An 18,058-nucleotide genomic window follows, 5' to 3' on the forward strand; every position below is an offset into this window, starting at 1 on the left:
TCTGTCCCAGTTCTTACCATAAGCACTAGAAGTGTGCTAGAAGTCACACAATCTTTAAGCTAGAACTACAGTGTTTTCAGATACTTTACCTACACCTCTGTTCCTACTGTTGAAAGAAAAAATTTAAATAAACCGTTGAACATAAACAGTTTTTTGTTTTCCATTTCTTTTTGGTGTTTTTGTTAAAAAAAATAAAAAAACAAGAAGAGTCAGTAAACCCCCAAAGACACTGTATACAATTCATTTTTTCATTTTACGTATCTCACAAAACACCTGATGAATAGTAGTGTTTATTAAAACGAGCACCATTCTGAATAAAACAGATTCATGTCCATGTGTCGAGGAGCATAAAACTTTACCCTCATGCAAAGTTCACTGTAAAATGTACAGGTATCTTTATTGCGGAGAAGATCAGATTCCTTTAAATATTAATGTACTTAACTCTCTCTTTATCCCTTTTTTATCTTATTGCACCCTACCCTTTGTTATAGTTTCATTATTATTTTTCGTTAAATGTATTCATCAGTATACTGTAAAGAACTCTATTGTTCCCTGGTTCTTGTGCCTTTGTTAACATCTGTTTGGTTACGATTGTTTTTTTTTCTTCCGTAAACATCACCACGACGATCCTTTTAGAATTTTTTTTTTGTATTGTTATTGTTTCTGTGTTTTGTTTTGTTTTTTTCTTAAAGTCATCATACGCAGTACAGCAGTTCGTTAAACCACACTCCGTTAGAAAAAATGAAACATAGTAAAAACCATACTGGTAGAAAACAACACTGGAGAGGGAACGAAATAAAAATGCATGTGCTAGGAGTTCTCTTTCAGTTCTGGGTTTTGTTCGTTCCATTTTTTCGAACCATTCCAGGGTTTTGCGTTTGAGCCTGTTCTGTTTCTCCTCATTGGCTGCTTGCTGGAAAACAAGAGCCAGGAGCATTATGGGAAGTCCTTGGCTCCTGCTGTGAGAGAAAAGTGGCCACAGACCCTTTAAAGCGGTTGGTTTGAATCCAGTTGGGGGTGTGGCCTCATACAGTGGTGACCCTCATGACCACCTCGCGGTTGGTGGCGGTGCCCAGGCGTCCGTCGCTGGGCCGGATCTGGCTGAGGATGTGCAGGATGGTGTAGCCGCAGTGGTGATGGAGGATAGTCCTGAGCCTCCGCACCCGCTGACCGCTGCCCCTGCTGCTGCCGCCTGACAAACCGTGCGCATTTCCGCGGGAACCGCGGGCCCCAGCTTTACTGCTGGAGCTAATGGGGTCCCCCAGGTCCTTGGCTTTTTCATAGTTCAGTACTTTCCACTGCTGGTTAACGGCCTGCCAGCGCTTGAAGATCCTATACACCGACGAGCCCTCGTGGATGATAAGGCCTGGGAGAGAACAAAAACTATTATATATACATGGATTAGCAAAGATAAAGATCAGCCCGTGTACAATACAGGTCAGCATGCAGAACTACTGCATTTTATATTAAACAGGATTACCCAGACAGATTTGAAAGATTCTGTATAGAAGGCTTAATGTAATCCCATAATAGCTCATAATACTTCACACGAATAAAATAAATCCTGTTCAGGCCACACTTCACAGACTACAGTTCTGACATTTGTAAATAAGCCTAGCATTTATGTGATAATACACAGCATATCAATCAAATAGGCCATTGATAGCATCTCTGTTATTTGTCTACATTTTGAAATTGTGGTACTTTTTGTTGAAGTACAATGAAGTCTTAAAGACTGATTAATATATATATATATATATATATATATATATATATATATATATATATATATATATATATATATTATCCTTTATTCCAAATGACAAAAAAAACCCACATTGTCCTCTTTTCATATTACCTTCTGTTTTATTTTGTGGTTTATATTTTTTTGAATGCACTGCACCACTGTAAAGCACTGTGAGCTGCTAGATGTAAGAGAAGTGCTCAGTAGATAGTTACTGTACTTATTTTTTTTATAAAAACTCTTTTGACTATGGTGTGATCATCACATATGCAAAGTACTTCTCTTATTGGACTGCTAATGGCGCCCCCTTGTGGAGAATTCTCAGCCTGCTCAATGTGTGTGAGTAAATGAATGAGTTTAATAAGCTGCTCTTCTGAAAAAATGTAAATTTATTAGCGTTTTTGAAAATGAACCCAGATCTGCTCTAAATTCTTTATGAACCTTTTGAAATAGTGAAAGAAAAATAAGTAAACACCAGAGTGAAAACAATTATGTGCTGTACATAGTGCAGCTTGAAATAGCAAGGCTGTGATTACTATGTCTGGATTAGCTGTGCATTTTATAGTAATTTACTTGCAGCAAACAATGCTGGTAAAATACTGCCAATGTATGGCACTTTACTGTAGCTCAGCTGAACAGTTAAGCTGAGCTTGCCTTTTTCACATTGTGAGTCATTGTCTTGTGATGTAACATCCATGTGGTAATGCACACATGAGTGAAGACCACAGTAAGAGTAGTAAATGTCATCAGTGAGGTCAGCGTGGCCTGCTCATTGCTACGCGGCATTACCTATGCAGACGATGTCCATGAAGCCGTACATGCCGTAGCAGATCTGGAAGAGCAGGTCCTGCCGCTGCCACTTAGCCGAGGGGCTGAGAGAAGACCACACAAGCCAGGAGATGCTGGCAATGAGGAAGAGCGAGCCTAAGATGATGGCCGCAATCTGGACCTTCTCAATTACGGTCAGAGAGATGGCTTGCCACTGAAACAGGAGAGCAACACAAACCGGGCAAATTCTTAATACGACGTGATTCAGCCACACTGACCAACAGTAATGTCAAATTTGCATAACAGTCATAATCATGTATCACATCAAGTACTGACATAACGCTTCAGAGAAACAGGCCTTGACAGTGGTAACATCATGTTATGCCCATATTTGGAAATCTAGGTTTAGGCTGGTGTTCTCTACAAGAAAAATAATGCTGCTTTTGAAATGGCCACACCTTGCAGCAAACAAAAATGCGCTGCCTTTGATACACTCTGCCATTCCTCTGAATGTAACTGGATCCTCTCATTACAAGGTCATTAAGGAGTCGAAATACAAACGTCGCTATGTGAGCTAACCTTACTGTGCACTGAACCGACATCATCAGCACGAATGGCATCATTTCTCACTCTATAATAGTTTGTATCATAATGGATTGTGTCACAAAATATCAGCAAGTTCAAAGCATAACTACCAATATTTCAGAACCTGGTGTGCCTCATTAAAACGTACTACTTAGAGCTGAATGTAATGGTAGGGCTGTATTAATGAGCTTGACGTACGGCCGACTCTTTCTTTTATAAGAAGTTAAATTCATCTCATTATATTAATGCTGAAAAATGTGTGTGACCTAATGCCTAATAATGAGTCACATTGTCCTAATTGCTGGGTAGTCATTGGCCTGACTCCAAACTGAAGGAAACCAAGCCCTTACTCACTTCCCCCGCTGCCTTTGACTCAGCAAATCCACAGTGCATAAATGCTTATGATAAAGAAGGGAGAAAGCTTGAGGAAATATGGTGGAATATTAGTCATAATCTGCCAGTCATTATCTGGAAATAGAAGGATTTTTAAATGAAAGAGGGGCTTGTTTTTCTAAGTTGAACTGTTGACTTACCTGCAGTGCTGATAGTCAGGACTTGGTATTTGTTATTTAAAGCCCCCCTTGGTATTTGATTGTGGGAATAATTATAAATATATTCTTATGGACAGGAGAAAACACATCAGGTTTGGATCATTTTGTTCACCAAAGATGAAAATGTCATCAATTTCCAAAATCACATTAATATTCTCAAACCCATAGGTGACCAGGGGTGTTGTCGGGGATTTTGGATCCCTATGAGAAGATTATATTGGACACTACCACCCAATGTTCTAATAACTTTTAGGGTCCCTGTCAGTCACAGGGCCTTGGAAACAGCCAAACATTTCCCCTAAAATGGCTTCCCTGATTGGGACCACAAAATGGCCCAAGATACAGAAGTCTACACCAAGCTCATCTTCTGTACTGTAAAGGAATAATCTAGCAAACAACCAGCTGAACACCTATGGGACATTTGAGGAAAAGATGGACTTCCTACGCAGAGGCAGCTAGTGGAATGAAGAAGGGATTTTTTATTTATTTATTTTTAAACGGACCCTCAGCTGGATTGAATTCTTACCTGCAGTGGGTTTTTAGTGCTGATAGCCAGCACTTGGTATTTGAAATAGCATAGCTCACAGCTCCAGGAGCCTCTCTCGCTGATCCAGCGAATCAGACAGGGCTGGTGGGTGCAGCGCACTGAGCCGTCACAGCGGCATGGGCTCAACAGCTCCCCCTGGAGGACAGAGGACATGGTCAAACACAAAAACAATCCTGGGTTAACTCATAAGCTCCTTACACTACAAAAACTGGGACACTGCTGAGGTACTTCTACCATGTGCTATGCGAGCCTTAAATCAGGGGTTCCCAAACCTAGTCCTGGTGACTACTCTTCTTTGAGTAAGGATCTGGCTAAGACTAGCAGACAAGAAAACAAACAAATGAATGAATAAAATGTTATTATAGCAAAGCTGTTATGGATTTGAGGCTCAAACATCCATATCAGTGCATCGCTAACGTGAACTGAAGAGATGATGAAGAGAGACAATTGAGAGAAAATGTTCCATAGCTACTATCCCGAGGCTGCCTGACTGGATTAGATGTAGAGCAACGTTTAGAGACATTTAGAGCAAATACCACGTCCCTTTATCCACATCCCAACCGGAAACATTGCGAATGAAATGCTGTTGGTCTAAAAATACAATATATACCTTCCACACGTTATAGCAGTGTAGCGCAGTTCTGCCTTTCAGCTCTGCTTTTAAAGTGTAAGATTGTGATTTCTTGCTTTCGCCTGCGGCTAAGCACATCTGTTCCATTCAGACTCAGTGAAGTGTGTGCTCAGCTATGCACACTTAGCAGCAGGACCCAGGTATGTGAGCATCAACCAGTAGCTTCACAACTTCACATCCAGCTGAGTCTGCTGCTGGCACTGAACTTCTGAAGCATCTGCTACATGATTTTAAAGCAAAAGTTTGGCTGAAAATCTAATCTTACACAGTTTACAGCTACGAAAAATATAGTCAATCAGCCATGAAGTTTGCTACTTCGGTTTTGTGCTGGAGCTAAGTGGTTAATCTTGCTATCAACTGAAAAGCCTCGCTGCTTAACAGCTATCAATAGATAAGTTAGCACTGCTTATCAGACACTGTGCTTCCATGAAGACTGAAGACTTAAGACTGAAATGTCTGCAAAGTGCATTTATTTATTTATCTGGATATCAATAAAACATCTGCTTTATTAGGAAGAGGAAAGTCTGTCATTTTCAAAATGTTAAGGGACTTTGACCACCGTGCCACCAAATAGAAATTGATGCTTTATAACATTAATTCCGTCATTCATTGTCTGAAACCGCTTATCAAATTCAGGGTCGCGGTGGGTCCAGAACCTACCCAGAATCACTGGGCGCAAGGCAAGAACACACCCTGGAGGGGGCACCAGTCTTTCACAGGGCAACACACACTCACACATTCACTCACAACTACGGACACTTTTGAGTCGCCAATCCACCTACCAACGTGTGTTTTTGGACTGTGCGAGGAAACCGGAGCACCCGGAGGAAACCCACGCAGACACAGGGAGAACACACCACACTCCTCACAGACAGTCACCCGGAGGAAACCCATGCAGACACAGGGAGAACACACCACACACCTCACAGACAGTCACCCGGAGAAAACCCACGCAAACACAGGGAGAACACACCACACTCCTCACAGATTGTCACCCGGAGGAAACCCACGCGAACACAAGGAGAACACACCACACTCCTCACAGACAGTCACCCGGAGCGGGAATCGAACCCACAACCTCCAGGTCCCTGGAGCTGTGTGACTGCGACACTACCTGCTGCACCACCGTGCTAAATGTGGACAAAAGAATGTCACTCAGCTATAAGCAGTTGTGAGAGAGCTCTTGAACTTTATATTTTGTTTATAGTTTTTACAAACTTTGCTACAGACACTACACTGCAATGATATAGAAAAGCCATGAGCAGAGCATTCACTCTGATCAGAAGAGAACCTTGTTCATCAAACACGTCTTGGCTGACTGACTAAAAATTGGTGGTTGAGGAAAAACGTAGCGAATTAGATTTTTTCTTTAAATTTGTAGCGCTTCAGACAAACAACAACATCATGGATGTAGGGAATTTGATTTAAAGCAGCGTCCTACATTCCGCTCCTCTTGGGGACTCTGTGACCTTTCAGAGGAGCTAGCAGGCGAGCCAGAAGACGCAGTTCGGAGCAGGCAGAGCGGTTGGACTTAGGTAAATGAGACATTACTCATGCAGACGCTCATTGGGAGTGGTAAATCGATGCACGTTCGCAGCGTGGCGGTTGGTGTTGACGCAGGGCGGAAACCTGCTGGCCGGCGGCCTTCGGCAGGGGGCAAACCAAGCCAAGTCCACACAGGTTAATGAGAGTTGAGTAAGCGTAGCATCCTCTCTTCATTCAGACAAGCGATCGATACAGGCCTCTAAAACACCTGCAGGGAGACTGACATACTGCACCTTCTGGCTCACAATCACACAGCTCTTTGTTTTTAGATAGTGCTTCTTTAATTTAGTCCGACAGGCGTCCTGTCTCTGCAAAGCTCTGAGACCACCTTGTACATAGACGCCCATTGTGGCCTGCCTCTCATCAGCCTCAAGAAAAGATTAAAAGGAAAATTTAGTCAAAAACTGAGCTATAATGTAGCTTTCATCTAGAAAGAAACAGTCGAGACAAATAGGTGCTTTTGCCTCAGGAGTCATTTCGGAGCACTCAGCAGGTACTTCTATTCAATATACTGCACTGACTCTCATTACCAGCCTATCATTTATATATGAACTATATACATGAAAGCTTCTGGAACTTCTCTCTGTCTCTGGTTCCTCTGCTTTGCCCTACATTTAAACAGCATAGAGCAAAAAAAATCTCCATATTCTACCCATGCTACCAGTTTCTTTTATTTTAAAAACAGTATTTCATATAACATTATAATAGTGTTTGTTCTTTGATTAATAATAACATTAAATACTTTTAATTTCTACTTACTAAAATAATAGAAAACCAATTTTCATATTTTATTTTCTAAAACTACTGCTAACATTCAGTGAAGTTAATAACTTACTCAAACAACAACGAAGGCCACATCAAGCTAAAAGCTAAAATTATCAAGGTAGTGGACCAACTAGAGGCCTCATCTTAGATTGTTTTCTGTGAATGAAGGAGTAAAATCTCGTCTGTGGCTTTCACATCTTGTGTTGATTTAGGAATATTTTTTAAGATCAAGTTTTAAATCTATCCGTTAGCCTGTAGTTCAGAGGCTGGGCCTGTATTCTGCTTGATTCAGAGGATAATGACTGGATGATGTAATTTCATGATGCATGCTGGGTATTGTAGTCAGAACACTGGAAAATAAAACATTAAAATAATATAAAACTGTGTAGCACAAATTATACCATAATTAGCTTTAGTTTTGAAAACGAAACATAGCTATTGACCCTCTACCTAGTAGATGTCTCTGTAGAAAGTTATCCTCTTTGTGCTTCAACGTTCTTGTACTAGCATTGGTAACAACACTGAGATATTTTCAACATCTCGGTATTAGATCAAAAATGATATCAGAGATTTTCATTCATTCATTATCTGTAACCCTTATCCAGTTCAGGGTCGCGGTGGGTCCAGAGCCTACCTGGAATCATTGGGTGCAAGGTGGGAATACACCCTGGAGGGGGTGCCAGTCCTTCACAGGGCAACACACACACACGGACACTTTTGAGTCGCCAATCCACCTACCAACGTGTGTTTTTGGACTGTGGGAGGAAACCGGAGCACCCGGAGGAAACCCACACAGACACAGAGAGAACACACCACACTCCTCACAGACAGTCACCCGGAGGAAACCCATGCAGACACAGGGAGAACACACCATACTCCTCACAGACAGTCACCCGGAGCGGGAATCGAACCCACAACCTCCAGGTCACTGGAGCTGTGTGACTGCGACACTACCTGCTGCACCACCCATCAGAGATTTTACCAATGTCTATATTAAATCATCTAATAATCATCATTAAGTATGTGTTTGGCATTTATATGCTTTTTCACAAATTTTGTTTCCAGAAAACAAACCAAGCCAATACGTATCAAATCAAGTCAAAATTAAAAATCAAAATGTAGGTGTAATTAACCAGGTCATTCCTACAGGATCATCATACAAACACATCTTTCAGTCTATCAGTGCATATGAATGGCCTCCTTGTGTTGCGTATGGTGCACAATGAGAAAACAAGCCCAGACGAAAATGCTTATTGATCCCACGCTTTCATAGTCATGTCATCATAAAACACAATGCTGACTCCAACACGAAGCAAGCCAGGGGCAGAGCTATATCACATTCTGATGCTTACATTCAGGAGGATGTCAACAAAACATTGACTGGGCTCAATGCAAATGCGAATGCAAGTCAAAATGCATGATATAAAAACATGTAGGGGTGCAGAGGGAAAATCAATGCAATCTTTTGGCAGAGGCTGCAAACCAAAGACGGCAGACAGCTAGAAAGCATATGGTAGGGTGCCATACAAAATCACAGAAGTACAAAGGAGAGAAAGCAATCTGTGGGCATTAATGGCATTGATCTGTTAACAGTGCAACACTGCGTTAAAGCCACGACGCACAAGGGAATTAGAGGTGTGACAAGAATGCGGAGCGCCTAAACCTTGATAATCACCATTGATTTTCACACTGAACTACAGATTTATTTGTGTTCATCTCGGCCTAAACCAATAAAGACAAAACACTTGGCAGAGAGGAACACGTAATGGAATTGTACCAAGAAAAAAATAAAAATCTTAAAACTGCATCATACTCTATGGTATGACAAAAGATTCTTATATGAGCACTTGCACAGACCTACAATAAACACTAGTCATGATACTATGGCACTAGTCTTTGCAACAAACAGACTTTGGTAGGAAAATGTCTGGGGGGGGGGCAATTACTGACGTGCAGACTGACCAATTAAATGTTTACAGAGAAGGTTATCGACCAATAACGGTAGCTCTACAGTCAGACCGTCCAATCAGAAGATTTTAGGCTACTTCACCACGCCCCCTTCTCACTCAAGCGAACCAATCGGAGTAGGGGAGGGCTGGACTAGTTTGTGAACGAAATGCTTCTCGAAATTCTATGTAAGCTCTAGAAAAAATGTCAGGACGTTTGGGAAATTCTGCTCGGACATTTTTTTAAGTCTAAAAAAGAGGACATGTCCGGGAACACAAAAGTATTGCCTCAGTGTCTAAAACCTCCAGATGCACTGCTGTGTCTGATCCACTCTTACAGGTACGACACATATGAGAATCATCCATCACCCAATTAAACATGCTCTGTGGTGGTCCTGAGGTCCACTGAAAAACAGAATGGAAGTGGGCTTATAAAGTATGCAGGGAAATAGATGGACAACAGTAATCGTAGAACTACAAAGTGGAACTATAAAATAGTAACACAGAGGTAACGTTGACATTACGGTTGATATTCCAGTTTTTGGAGAAGTGCTATGAGTTGTGTTGATGGCCAAGCCTTACTCATATCATCGTCGCTCACCAGCGCACGTTTGTTACATTACAAGGCTTATCTCAGTCACAGTACTAGTATTTCATGTGGTATATTACACAGCAGATAGTTATTGTTGAGTATATTTTGCAGCTCTGCTAGGAGACCTTTAAATTCTTCTGTTCCCAAGGGTGACACAGTCTTGTCAGTTAGCCCACGTTTTTTTTTTTTTCTCTCTCCACAGTATTCTGATAAACAGTCTGTTGTTTACAAGTGCGCTGAATCATCCTGTGCTGTTATATTTGCTCGGTGTTGTTCTTGCTCTACCTGCGTGGCTTGGTTGTACTCAAGCGCACGGGTCAGATTCTCTTCCAAACAGAGTGAGTAACCGCTGCCAAAACAGCTCTAGTAGCTGAGCAAAATGGCCACGCCATCGACTAACAAAAGCAGCTGTTGGAGAGGTTGAAGAGACTGTCATAATCACAAACGTATCTTTAGCGGCTGTTATGCGAATGCTCTGAATGTTTACAGATTTTCCTGTAATTTGCGGTGAGGTAATGTTCAAATACGTCACAGAAAAAGTACACGTTGTACTTAACAGTCCTCTTTAAACAGGCACGGAAACAAACAGGCCTCTCCTCTCAGAACCTTCCCTGCTATCTCTGTTCATCAGGAAATCTTACACAACACACACCTCCAAGGCTAATCTGACCAGAACCAGTATCCCATTTAACTCAAAACATCTAAATGAATCAGTGTTCCTGATCTTCTGGTTATCTTTTATACGCCTTGACAGATCTGACAGTGGGCTTATGAGGATTGATATTCCATACTGCCCTGTTCACTGCTTAATCATGTTTGTAGACATTATTGGCCATAAAGGGGGGACGTAGCTTTTACCTGGGACTTATCTGGATTAACTCAATAACACTGCAGCAGTGATCAAAGATGGATCTGGGATCTTCCAAAGAACGCTTTATAGAAGGTAGAAAACAGAAAACTTGTTGTGCTTTTTATTAGCCCTTTTCGTTATTCACATATTTCCTTTTCAGTCCTGAACCTAATATACTTTTGTAACTGGATTCTAAGATACCACTTTTTATAAAGAACTTGTTAAATGAGATGCCATTTGCTGGACACCTACTCATCCAAAATACCTTCTGAAACTACTGGTTACATTTGTTTGTCCCTCTTCTGCTGTATTAACAACTTACTCTCCAGGGATAGCTTCTCATATTTTAAAACGATATCTCTTAGGATGCGATGGCATTAATAAGGTAAGATCATAGTGGTGATTGATCATTTTTGAATCACAAACACTACTCTAAAACTACTGGATGATGCTTCATCTTTACAGAGGATGTGGTTCCACTTTCCACGTTGCTGCGGGGTTCATCCACCTCCAGCTTGTTTTGGGAATTGGGAATGCTGACCTTAATTTCATGTACAGTACCATGAACAGGTTCATAAGAAATCATGTGCTGCTCCAGTGCATCTCATTTCATTTCATGTCTTTTCATTTCTTGGATGAAAAAGCTGTGAGTGCACAACTGAACACTTAGGTTTAAAATGAATGGCTCGTAAAAAAGGAAATTCACTCTTTATACATATAAAGTGTGTGTTTATGCCTGTGTGTGTTTGTGTTTATTGTTTGGCAGGGTACGTAGAGGGAATATACTTGATTACAGTTCTCATGAGTTTAACACGGAAGTATCGATTTAGTTCATTTTAATGGTGAATGGACACAGGGAAAGTTGTTTTTTAGCAGATGTTGCTAGATCAGAAATGCTTTACATTATATTATTCCTTTTCAGCATAATGAGAAACTGTATAACACGTCTTTTCTGTCAGATCCCATAAATTATTCAAAATGAATCGCTACACTGTTTGTTTAGAGTCGTAGTGGTTCCTGTTTAAAATGAAACTCTACCAGACTCCTAAGTGTTAGAACACTGGGAGACCATGAGTTTGAAACCCAGTGACGCCACAGGCGTTTGCTGCCAGGAATGCAAGAGAGTGTAACTGTCCTCGATTTCTGTCTTGGCGGGTAAGACTGCCCTCCCTTTCCAGATCATCACTCGGCGTGATGCTAGTCAACCTGGGTATCTGTGAGGTAACATAACAGATTTGAAGTGTTCATGCCCTCCTCCAAGCGTGTAGAGGTTATGATGTTATCAGCAGTTTGAAAACACCTGATGTTAAATTAGCCACTAACAGTTAAAAGCTTTAAAAATCTGTAAAATCATAGTTTCAGTTTTCGCCTGATTAACCTGTCTCAAACCCTTTCAAAAACAGGTTACGGTCTTGCTTTTTGAATCTTATCACTGGCAGTGTGTCCTGGATTTACAGACACATTTAACGACCATTCCATTCCACTCCGCGACCTCTTTAGTGTGGATTTGAGAGGGGTTGGCCACTGATTTATCAGATAAAGCTTTTCATTGTTAGGTTCATAAGAAATCATCTGCTCTGCAACAACAACAACAACCTACAAGAACCAAAACCTTCTGAGGTAAGAGGCTTCCTAAAATACTAAGTACCATTTTAGATACCAAAGGATATACACCAAGAATAGACCCAGTAAACGTACAAGCGTCTTCTGTTGTATAATATTTTATGCTGACAATGGTAAAATAGTGCAATCTTCTGCGGTAAAAGAAGATGTGTGTGAGTCATGGAGGTAAAATTCTGAATCATCTGAAGTCATTTGTTTCTGTCAGCGAGCTTTTAGAGATGTTTAAATCTCCACGGACGTCCGGTTCATATCACCACTACTGTGAACAAGCCTAAGTACGATTCTCTAGAACAGCCATTCTTAATGACTGTGTTTAGGGATTTGTTAGAGCTGGGCTAATAAGAACAGTATCTGTTCTCTACATTCTCTTTATAAACAAATGTCACATTCTGCCACAGTCGTGGATACACTTCGTACTTAAAGAACACTGATCAGCTGCAAGTTTCATTACGAAGAAAGCAAGATAATGTGTAAAATTCTGCATAATAATCATTGTAACCTTAGTTTTTTATAGTGTGTTTTAAAATGTGGTGCTGCTGGTTCTATGTAATGACTTATTCCCTGTTGGAAGCTATAAATATCATGTGTCTTGTGTGTTTGTTTTTGCAATACTGCTCGCCTCTACGTCTCTACAAAGTCATTATGCAAAATATTTGGAAAATCAGAAGAATCCCCTTTTAAACGGTTTAACCTAGAAGCCAAAAGAAAAGACACTTACACATTCGCTATGCTTCTGAGAGTACTCTGTCATTCTGGTGATGGGCAGATAACTGACAGGCACAGTGGGCCTTGCAGACCTGTTTTGGAGTCGGTGGCACACTGGAGTTGGACAGACAGGCCAATGTTTAGAGCTGGCTGAAATATAACTGTAGGCACTACTATAGTCTTCAGATGGGTCTGTGAAAGTACTCTACTCACTAATATGTCTGAAGAGATGACTGTTCTTCACAAACCTGTCTGCAAACATGACAAGCGTCCTCAGATATGCCTGTCTGAGAGTGACACCGCAGCCTCTGCAAGTGTAGTCTACATGTTCAGTTTACAGTGGTTACTAATCCTGCTCCTGGTGATCCTCCTTTCAGCAGATTTTGCCAATAGCGTGATCCGTCTAATCAACATCTGACATCTTTGCTTCGCTGAATGAGATGTTAGATTATTGTTGGTGGAGGTTGGTAAACCTCCAGCAATAGGGTTAGTAAACTCGGCTCTCCAGAACTGAGAGGGCTGCACTAGTCTTTACTGACATGCAAAAGTGAGAGTGAGGTAAAACATTACATACATATTTTAACAGGTTCCGACTGAATGTGCTTTTACTCATGTTCTCATATTTCCACAGCATATTTTCATGTGTAGACATCTTTTTGTGGAGTGTGACCTCTTTTGCTGCAGTTAAAGCTTCTACTCTTGGAAGGCTTTACACTACAATGGACCATTTCTGTGAGAATCTGAAGGTGCTGGGTGATTCATTCTGGATTACTCCCAACTCAGCTCCAGAGAACACAGTTCCACTCCACAGCACAATGCTGGGGGGGTTTATACACCTCTTTGCCACATTTATCAATGAGCATGGTGATTTTAGCCATGCTCCAGTTCCAAAGCATCACATTTCATGCTTTTCTAAGTATATTATAGCAACTGAGTGCGTATAACCGAACATCTATGTCCACGATGTGTGTATTAAGCCATATTTTAATCACTTTTGCACATGTGCTTCCAATGGGAGATTGACATAAGATTTTGATCTTATGTTATAACTACTCCGTTCCTTTTAAAAACTAAAGCAATAATGTTGATAGCATGGGCTGTAACTGAAGTTGCATCCTCCGTGATTTGAAAACAACATTCCTTCAAACTGTGATAATTAGTGAATAAATACGACTCATCTTTCAGGTCCTTTCCAGAGTGTGTCTCATCCTATTGGTCAAGGCTTTGGCTTGGAGAATAACAGAGGGTTTATGTGCACATAAATATACGTGTATCAGCAATAGGCAAATCATAAAGCAGTTAAATCCACTAATTAAAAAGCTCTTTCTGGACACTTTTGGACCTACATCTCCAACCGGCTGCTCACTTTAGTCGTAAACAAAGATGCACTGCTCTGTCCACTCTCGGTCTGACTCAGCGAGGGAGAAGACGATAAGGGGAAAAAAAACAACACATTCAACAGAACCAGCAGTAAAACCTCCAGGCCATTACTTCCAACTCATGGCAGTTCAGTAACAACTGAGCAGAGGTGGGTGAATTGGCAAAGACCTCATTCCACGATACGTCTACACATGATACGCATCTTGACATTTTGACACAGATACAATGCACTGGTAGCTGTTTTTAAAAGAAAACATCAAAAACAATGGGTAAAATTAATCAGGGCTGCTTGACAATATCCAAATTACTGTTATATGCAAAAGTCTGGGTATAAACAAACAATACCTCTATATGGAAATTACTTGTGCTCATTATAATGTAAAAAAATAAAACAGAAATTGTGCACAAATATTGTTTGAAAAATGGAATATTTCAGTTGCTTCTAAAATCAAATCTAGTCATTTGATGGCGGTTTTCTGAACATTTGCATTTGATTATATAATAGAGATGCATACTGTTCTTATTATTTTGAAAACAATAAAATAATGTCATAGAGCACAATAACAACTGATCTAACCAAGGGCACTAAATAATACAAGCACCCAATTTGTGTTATACAGAATACAGGAGAATACCGGGGGTTCATTCATTTATTCATTATCTGTAACCCTTATCCAGTTCAGGGTCGTGGTGGGTCCAGAGTCTACCTGGAATCATTAGGTGCAAGGCAGGAATACACCCTGGAGGGGGCGCCAGTCCTTCACAGGGCAACACACACACATTCACTCACACCTACGGACACTTTTAAGTCGCCAAACCACCTACCAACGTGTGTTTTTGGACTGTGGGAGGAAACCAGAGCACCCAGAGGAAACCCACACGGACACAGGGAGAACACACCACACTCCTCACAGACAGTCACCCGGAGGAAACCCACGCAGACACAGGGAGAACACACCACTCTCCTCACAGACAGTCACCCGGAGGAAACCCACACAGACACAGGGAGAACACACCACACCCCTCATAGACAGTCACCCGGAGCGGGAATCGACCCCACAACCTCCAGGCCCCTGGAGCTGTGTGACTGCGACACCACCTGCTGTGCCACCGTGCCGCCCCAATACAGGAGGTTTTTGGTTTTATTTTCTTTGCAGGTATTATTTTTCATGAGGGTCCCTTTTGGGGCTTGAGGGGCATGCAAGAGGTCTGCAAGTTGCCAAAGCATCATTAGATAAGCATCAAGATAATGAAGCACACATCAGTCAGATGCTAAAAAGAGAACAAAGTATAAAGCTGAAGAGGAAAAACAGGAAAATGTTCTAACATCCTCTAACTTCATTGTTCAGGAAGGAAACTCGAACCCTGTTGCAGAGCTGAATGACTTTTGTTCCAAAAGGTTCAGATGAAACCAAACACAGCAACAAAGCAACTAGAGAAGGGGCTGGAGGCAGCAGGTGCCTCTCCACCATTAAGGGAATGTTATGTTGACATAGTCTGAATGGCTCTTGTGCAAGAGAAAACTGAACTCCAATGCTATATAATCCAAAGAACACCATCCCAAATATGAAGCATGGGGGCGTAGCATCATGTTGTGGGGCTGTTTTCTGTTAAAGAGACTGATGCAATTCAGAAAATAGATGGCATCTTAAACAAGGAGGATTGAGTTGAAATACTGAGCCTAAGCAGTTCTCTAAAGCCGTGACACCAAGTTGAACGTACTGGAGTGGCCATCGCTGAACTGAAACAGTGTGTTAAAACAAGGAGGCCAACAAACTGACTGAATGATTATGTCAGGATGAGTGGACTAAAACTCCAGAAGAGTATTTCGAGAAGCTTGTGGAACCCCAGCTGGATTCAAGTGCCACCAAATACTAACCACTGATTGATTCACTCATAGATGGGGTTAGAACCTTTTTGTGTTTTTCCTCTTCAGCTTTATACTTTTTCCTCTTTTCAGTTCGTAGTCTGTAACACAGTCTTATTAAGTTCAGGGTCGTGGCAGGGCCTGAGCTTACCCAGAATTACTGGGTGCACACCTTGGACAGGGCACCATTTAATCACAGGGACCCACACACTCACATCTATGGACACATTGAAGTCGCTAATCCACCTACCAAGGTGTGTTTTTGGACCGTGGGAGGAAACCGGAGCACCCAGAGGACAGCCATGCAGAGACAGGGAGAATAAACCAAATCTCACAGACATGTAATTTGTATATAGTATCTTTGGCTAATCTGAAATCCATACCCTGGATCCACTTGCCTTTACATTATAATAAAATTGGGGTAGGACCAATAAATTAACGGCCCTGGGTCTACCACTGACCCCTCGACCACCCTCCAAGACCCCAACCCCCTCACCTGCTCGGGACCCTGGAAGCAGATCCGGCACTGGGGCGTGCGCGCGCCGCTCCCCGTGCTGCTGCTAAGCGACACGGCGTCGGGTCCCGCGGGCGGCCGCGCCTCTCTCTCCTCGAAGGCGAGGCTCCGGGGCCGCGGCTCACTGCCGTAGTACTCCTCCGCGTCGTCATGCTGGGGGTCGCGCGCGGCGCAGCGGATGAACGCAGGACACGCGCAGCCCCCCACGCCCACCCCGCCCCTCATGGACTGCGTGCGCGCCTCCGCCTGGCGCGAACCGGATCGCATGAACAGCAGCACCTTAAGTTCATCGAAAAACATGCGGAGCCGGTTTTTAAACATGGTTTTCTACATGCGGCGGAGGCGCTAGAGCCAGGGACCACCGGAGGACTTTTATTATGCGTGAGGGCGGTGTGTGTGTATGTGTGTGTGCGTGTGTCGTGGGGAGGCGCGCGGAGGGCGGGAAGGGGGGTGGTTACTGGTGATTTTATGAGGGTGTATTATTGTTAGCCTGTCACTGATTAGGTTTGTCTTGTTATTGAGAGCAAGGCTTTTATATTTGGAGCTGTTTTTATGGATTTTGTTGTTATCCTGTTACTTTAAAACGGTTTCCGGTTATCAACACGAGACCTAGGATTCTGTTGTTGTTCTGTGGATGTTGTTATCTGATTAATATCAGGCCTAACTTTATTACTGTTGTTGTTTTCAGACTGTTAAGCTGTAAATGTTCTATTTTTTATTATTGTTATCCTTTTTTTTATAACAGACTTCGCGTTGCTGTTATTGGGTCCATTTTGTATTAATTTTAAAGGTCTGATATTTTTTAATTAATTTATATAAATATTCAGTATTTATTATTAATGTCAATATTGATGTATAATTATAAAACAAGTTTGATTAAATTGTTGCAGGTGTTTTTTTGCTATTATTGATAACAGAACTGTTTTTAGAATTTAGAAATATTTTTAATAAAATAACAATGAGGCTGTAACGTTGTTAGTAAAAATAAGACTGAAATAATATTGCTATTTGGTCAGTAATATTTTGTAAGTGTTGTTCTATTTGACAGTGAATATTAATGCTCTTGGTCCTGTCTGGTTTTAATATTTTCCTCTTGTGCTCTTGTTGTCATCAGCAGTATAAATGTTATAGTGTGTTTTCCTGTTGTTTGTTATTGTTGGTGGTGCGGTCCCTTAGGTCTGATGTTATTGTTATTATAGGCTGTTGTCCTATTGTTATTATTGTTGTTGTTGTTATGGGTGATGCTAAGCAGTCGTCCCTTGCTCTCCTGTTCTATGTGGAGCCTACATCTTGTTCAAGGCCTACAGCCAGAGCTCGAGCTGTGTCCGCCCCGCGGTCCCGTTCTCGGCGCCGTTTCTCTTTATCTGACGGTATGTGTGTGCGAGCGTGCGTTAGTGCGGATGAGCGAGCCTCCCCCCCGTGACTGGGCCTCCTCTCTGTTGAAG

General features: G+C 41.8%; 1 protein-coding gene across 1 annotated transcript; it reads right to left on the reverse strand.

Moving 5' to 3' along the window:
- Window positions 1-289: 289 nt before the first annotated feature.
- Window positions 290-17,424, reverse strand: marchf9 (membrane-associated ring finger (C3HC4) 9). Its single transcript, XM_066672217.1, has 4 exons — window positions 16,596-17,424; window positions 4,175-4,330; window positions 2,534-2,726; window positions 290-1,366 (listed from the first exon to the last, which is right to left on the reverse strand). The coding sequence occupies exons 1-4, from the start codon at window positions 16,932-16,934 to the stop codon at window positions 1,026-1,028; spliced, it is 1,029 nt and encodes a 342-aa protein (XP_066528314.1). The 5' UTR covers window positions 16,935-17,424; the 3' UTR covers window positions 290-1,025.
- Window positions 17,425-18,058: the final 634 nt, after the last annotated feature.

Source organism: Hoplias malabaricus, chromosome 5 (assembly GCF_029633855.1).
Source record: "Hoplias malabaricus isolate fHopMal1 chromosome 5, fHopMal1.hap1, whole genome shotgun sequence".
Classification (NCBI taxonomy): domain Eukaryota; kingdom Metazoa; phylum Chordata; class Actinopteri; order Characiformes; family Erythrinidae; genus Hoplias; species Hoplias malabaricus.

Coding starts and splice junctions, on each gene's coding strand:
- marchf9 (XM_066672217.1), bottom strand. CDS start 16,934: ATGTTTAAAAACCGGCTCCGCATGTTTTTCGATGAACTTAAGGTGCTG. Junction 4,331..16,595: donor GCTTCCAGGGTCCCGAGCAG/GTGAGGGGGTTG, acceptor TCTGTCCTCCAG/GGGGAGCTGTTGAGCCCATG. Junction 2,727..4,174: donor GCACTAAAAACCCACTGCAG/GTAAGAATTCAA, acceptor CTCCTGTTTCAG/TGGCAAGCCATCTCTCTGAC.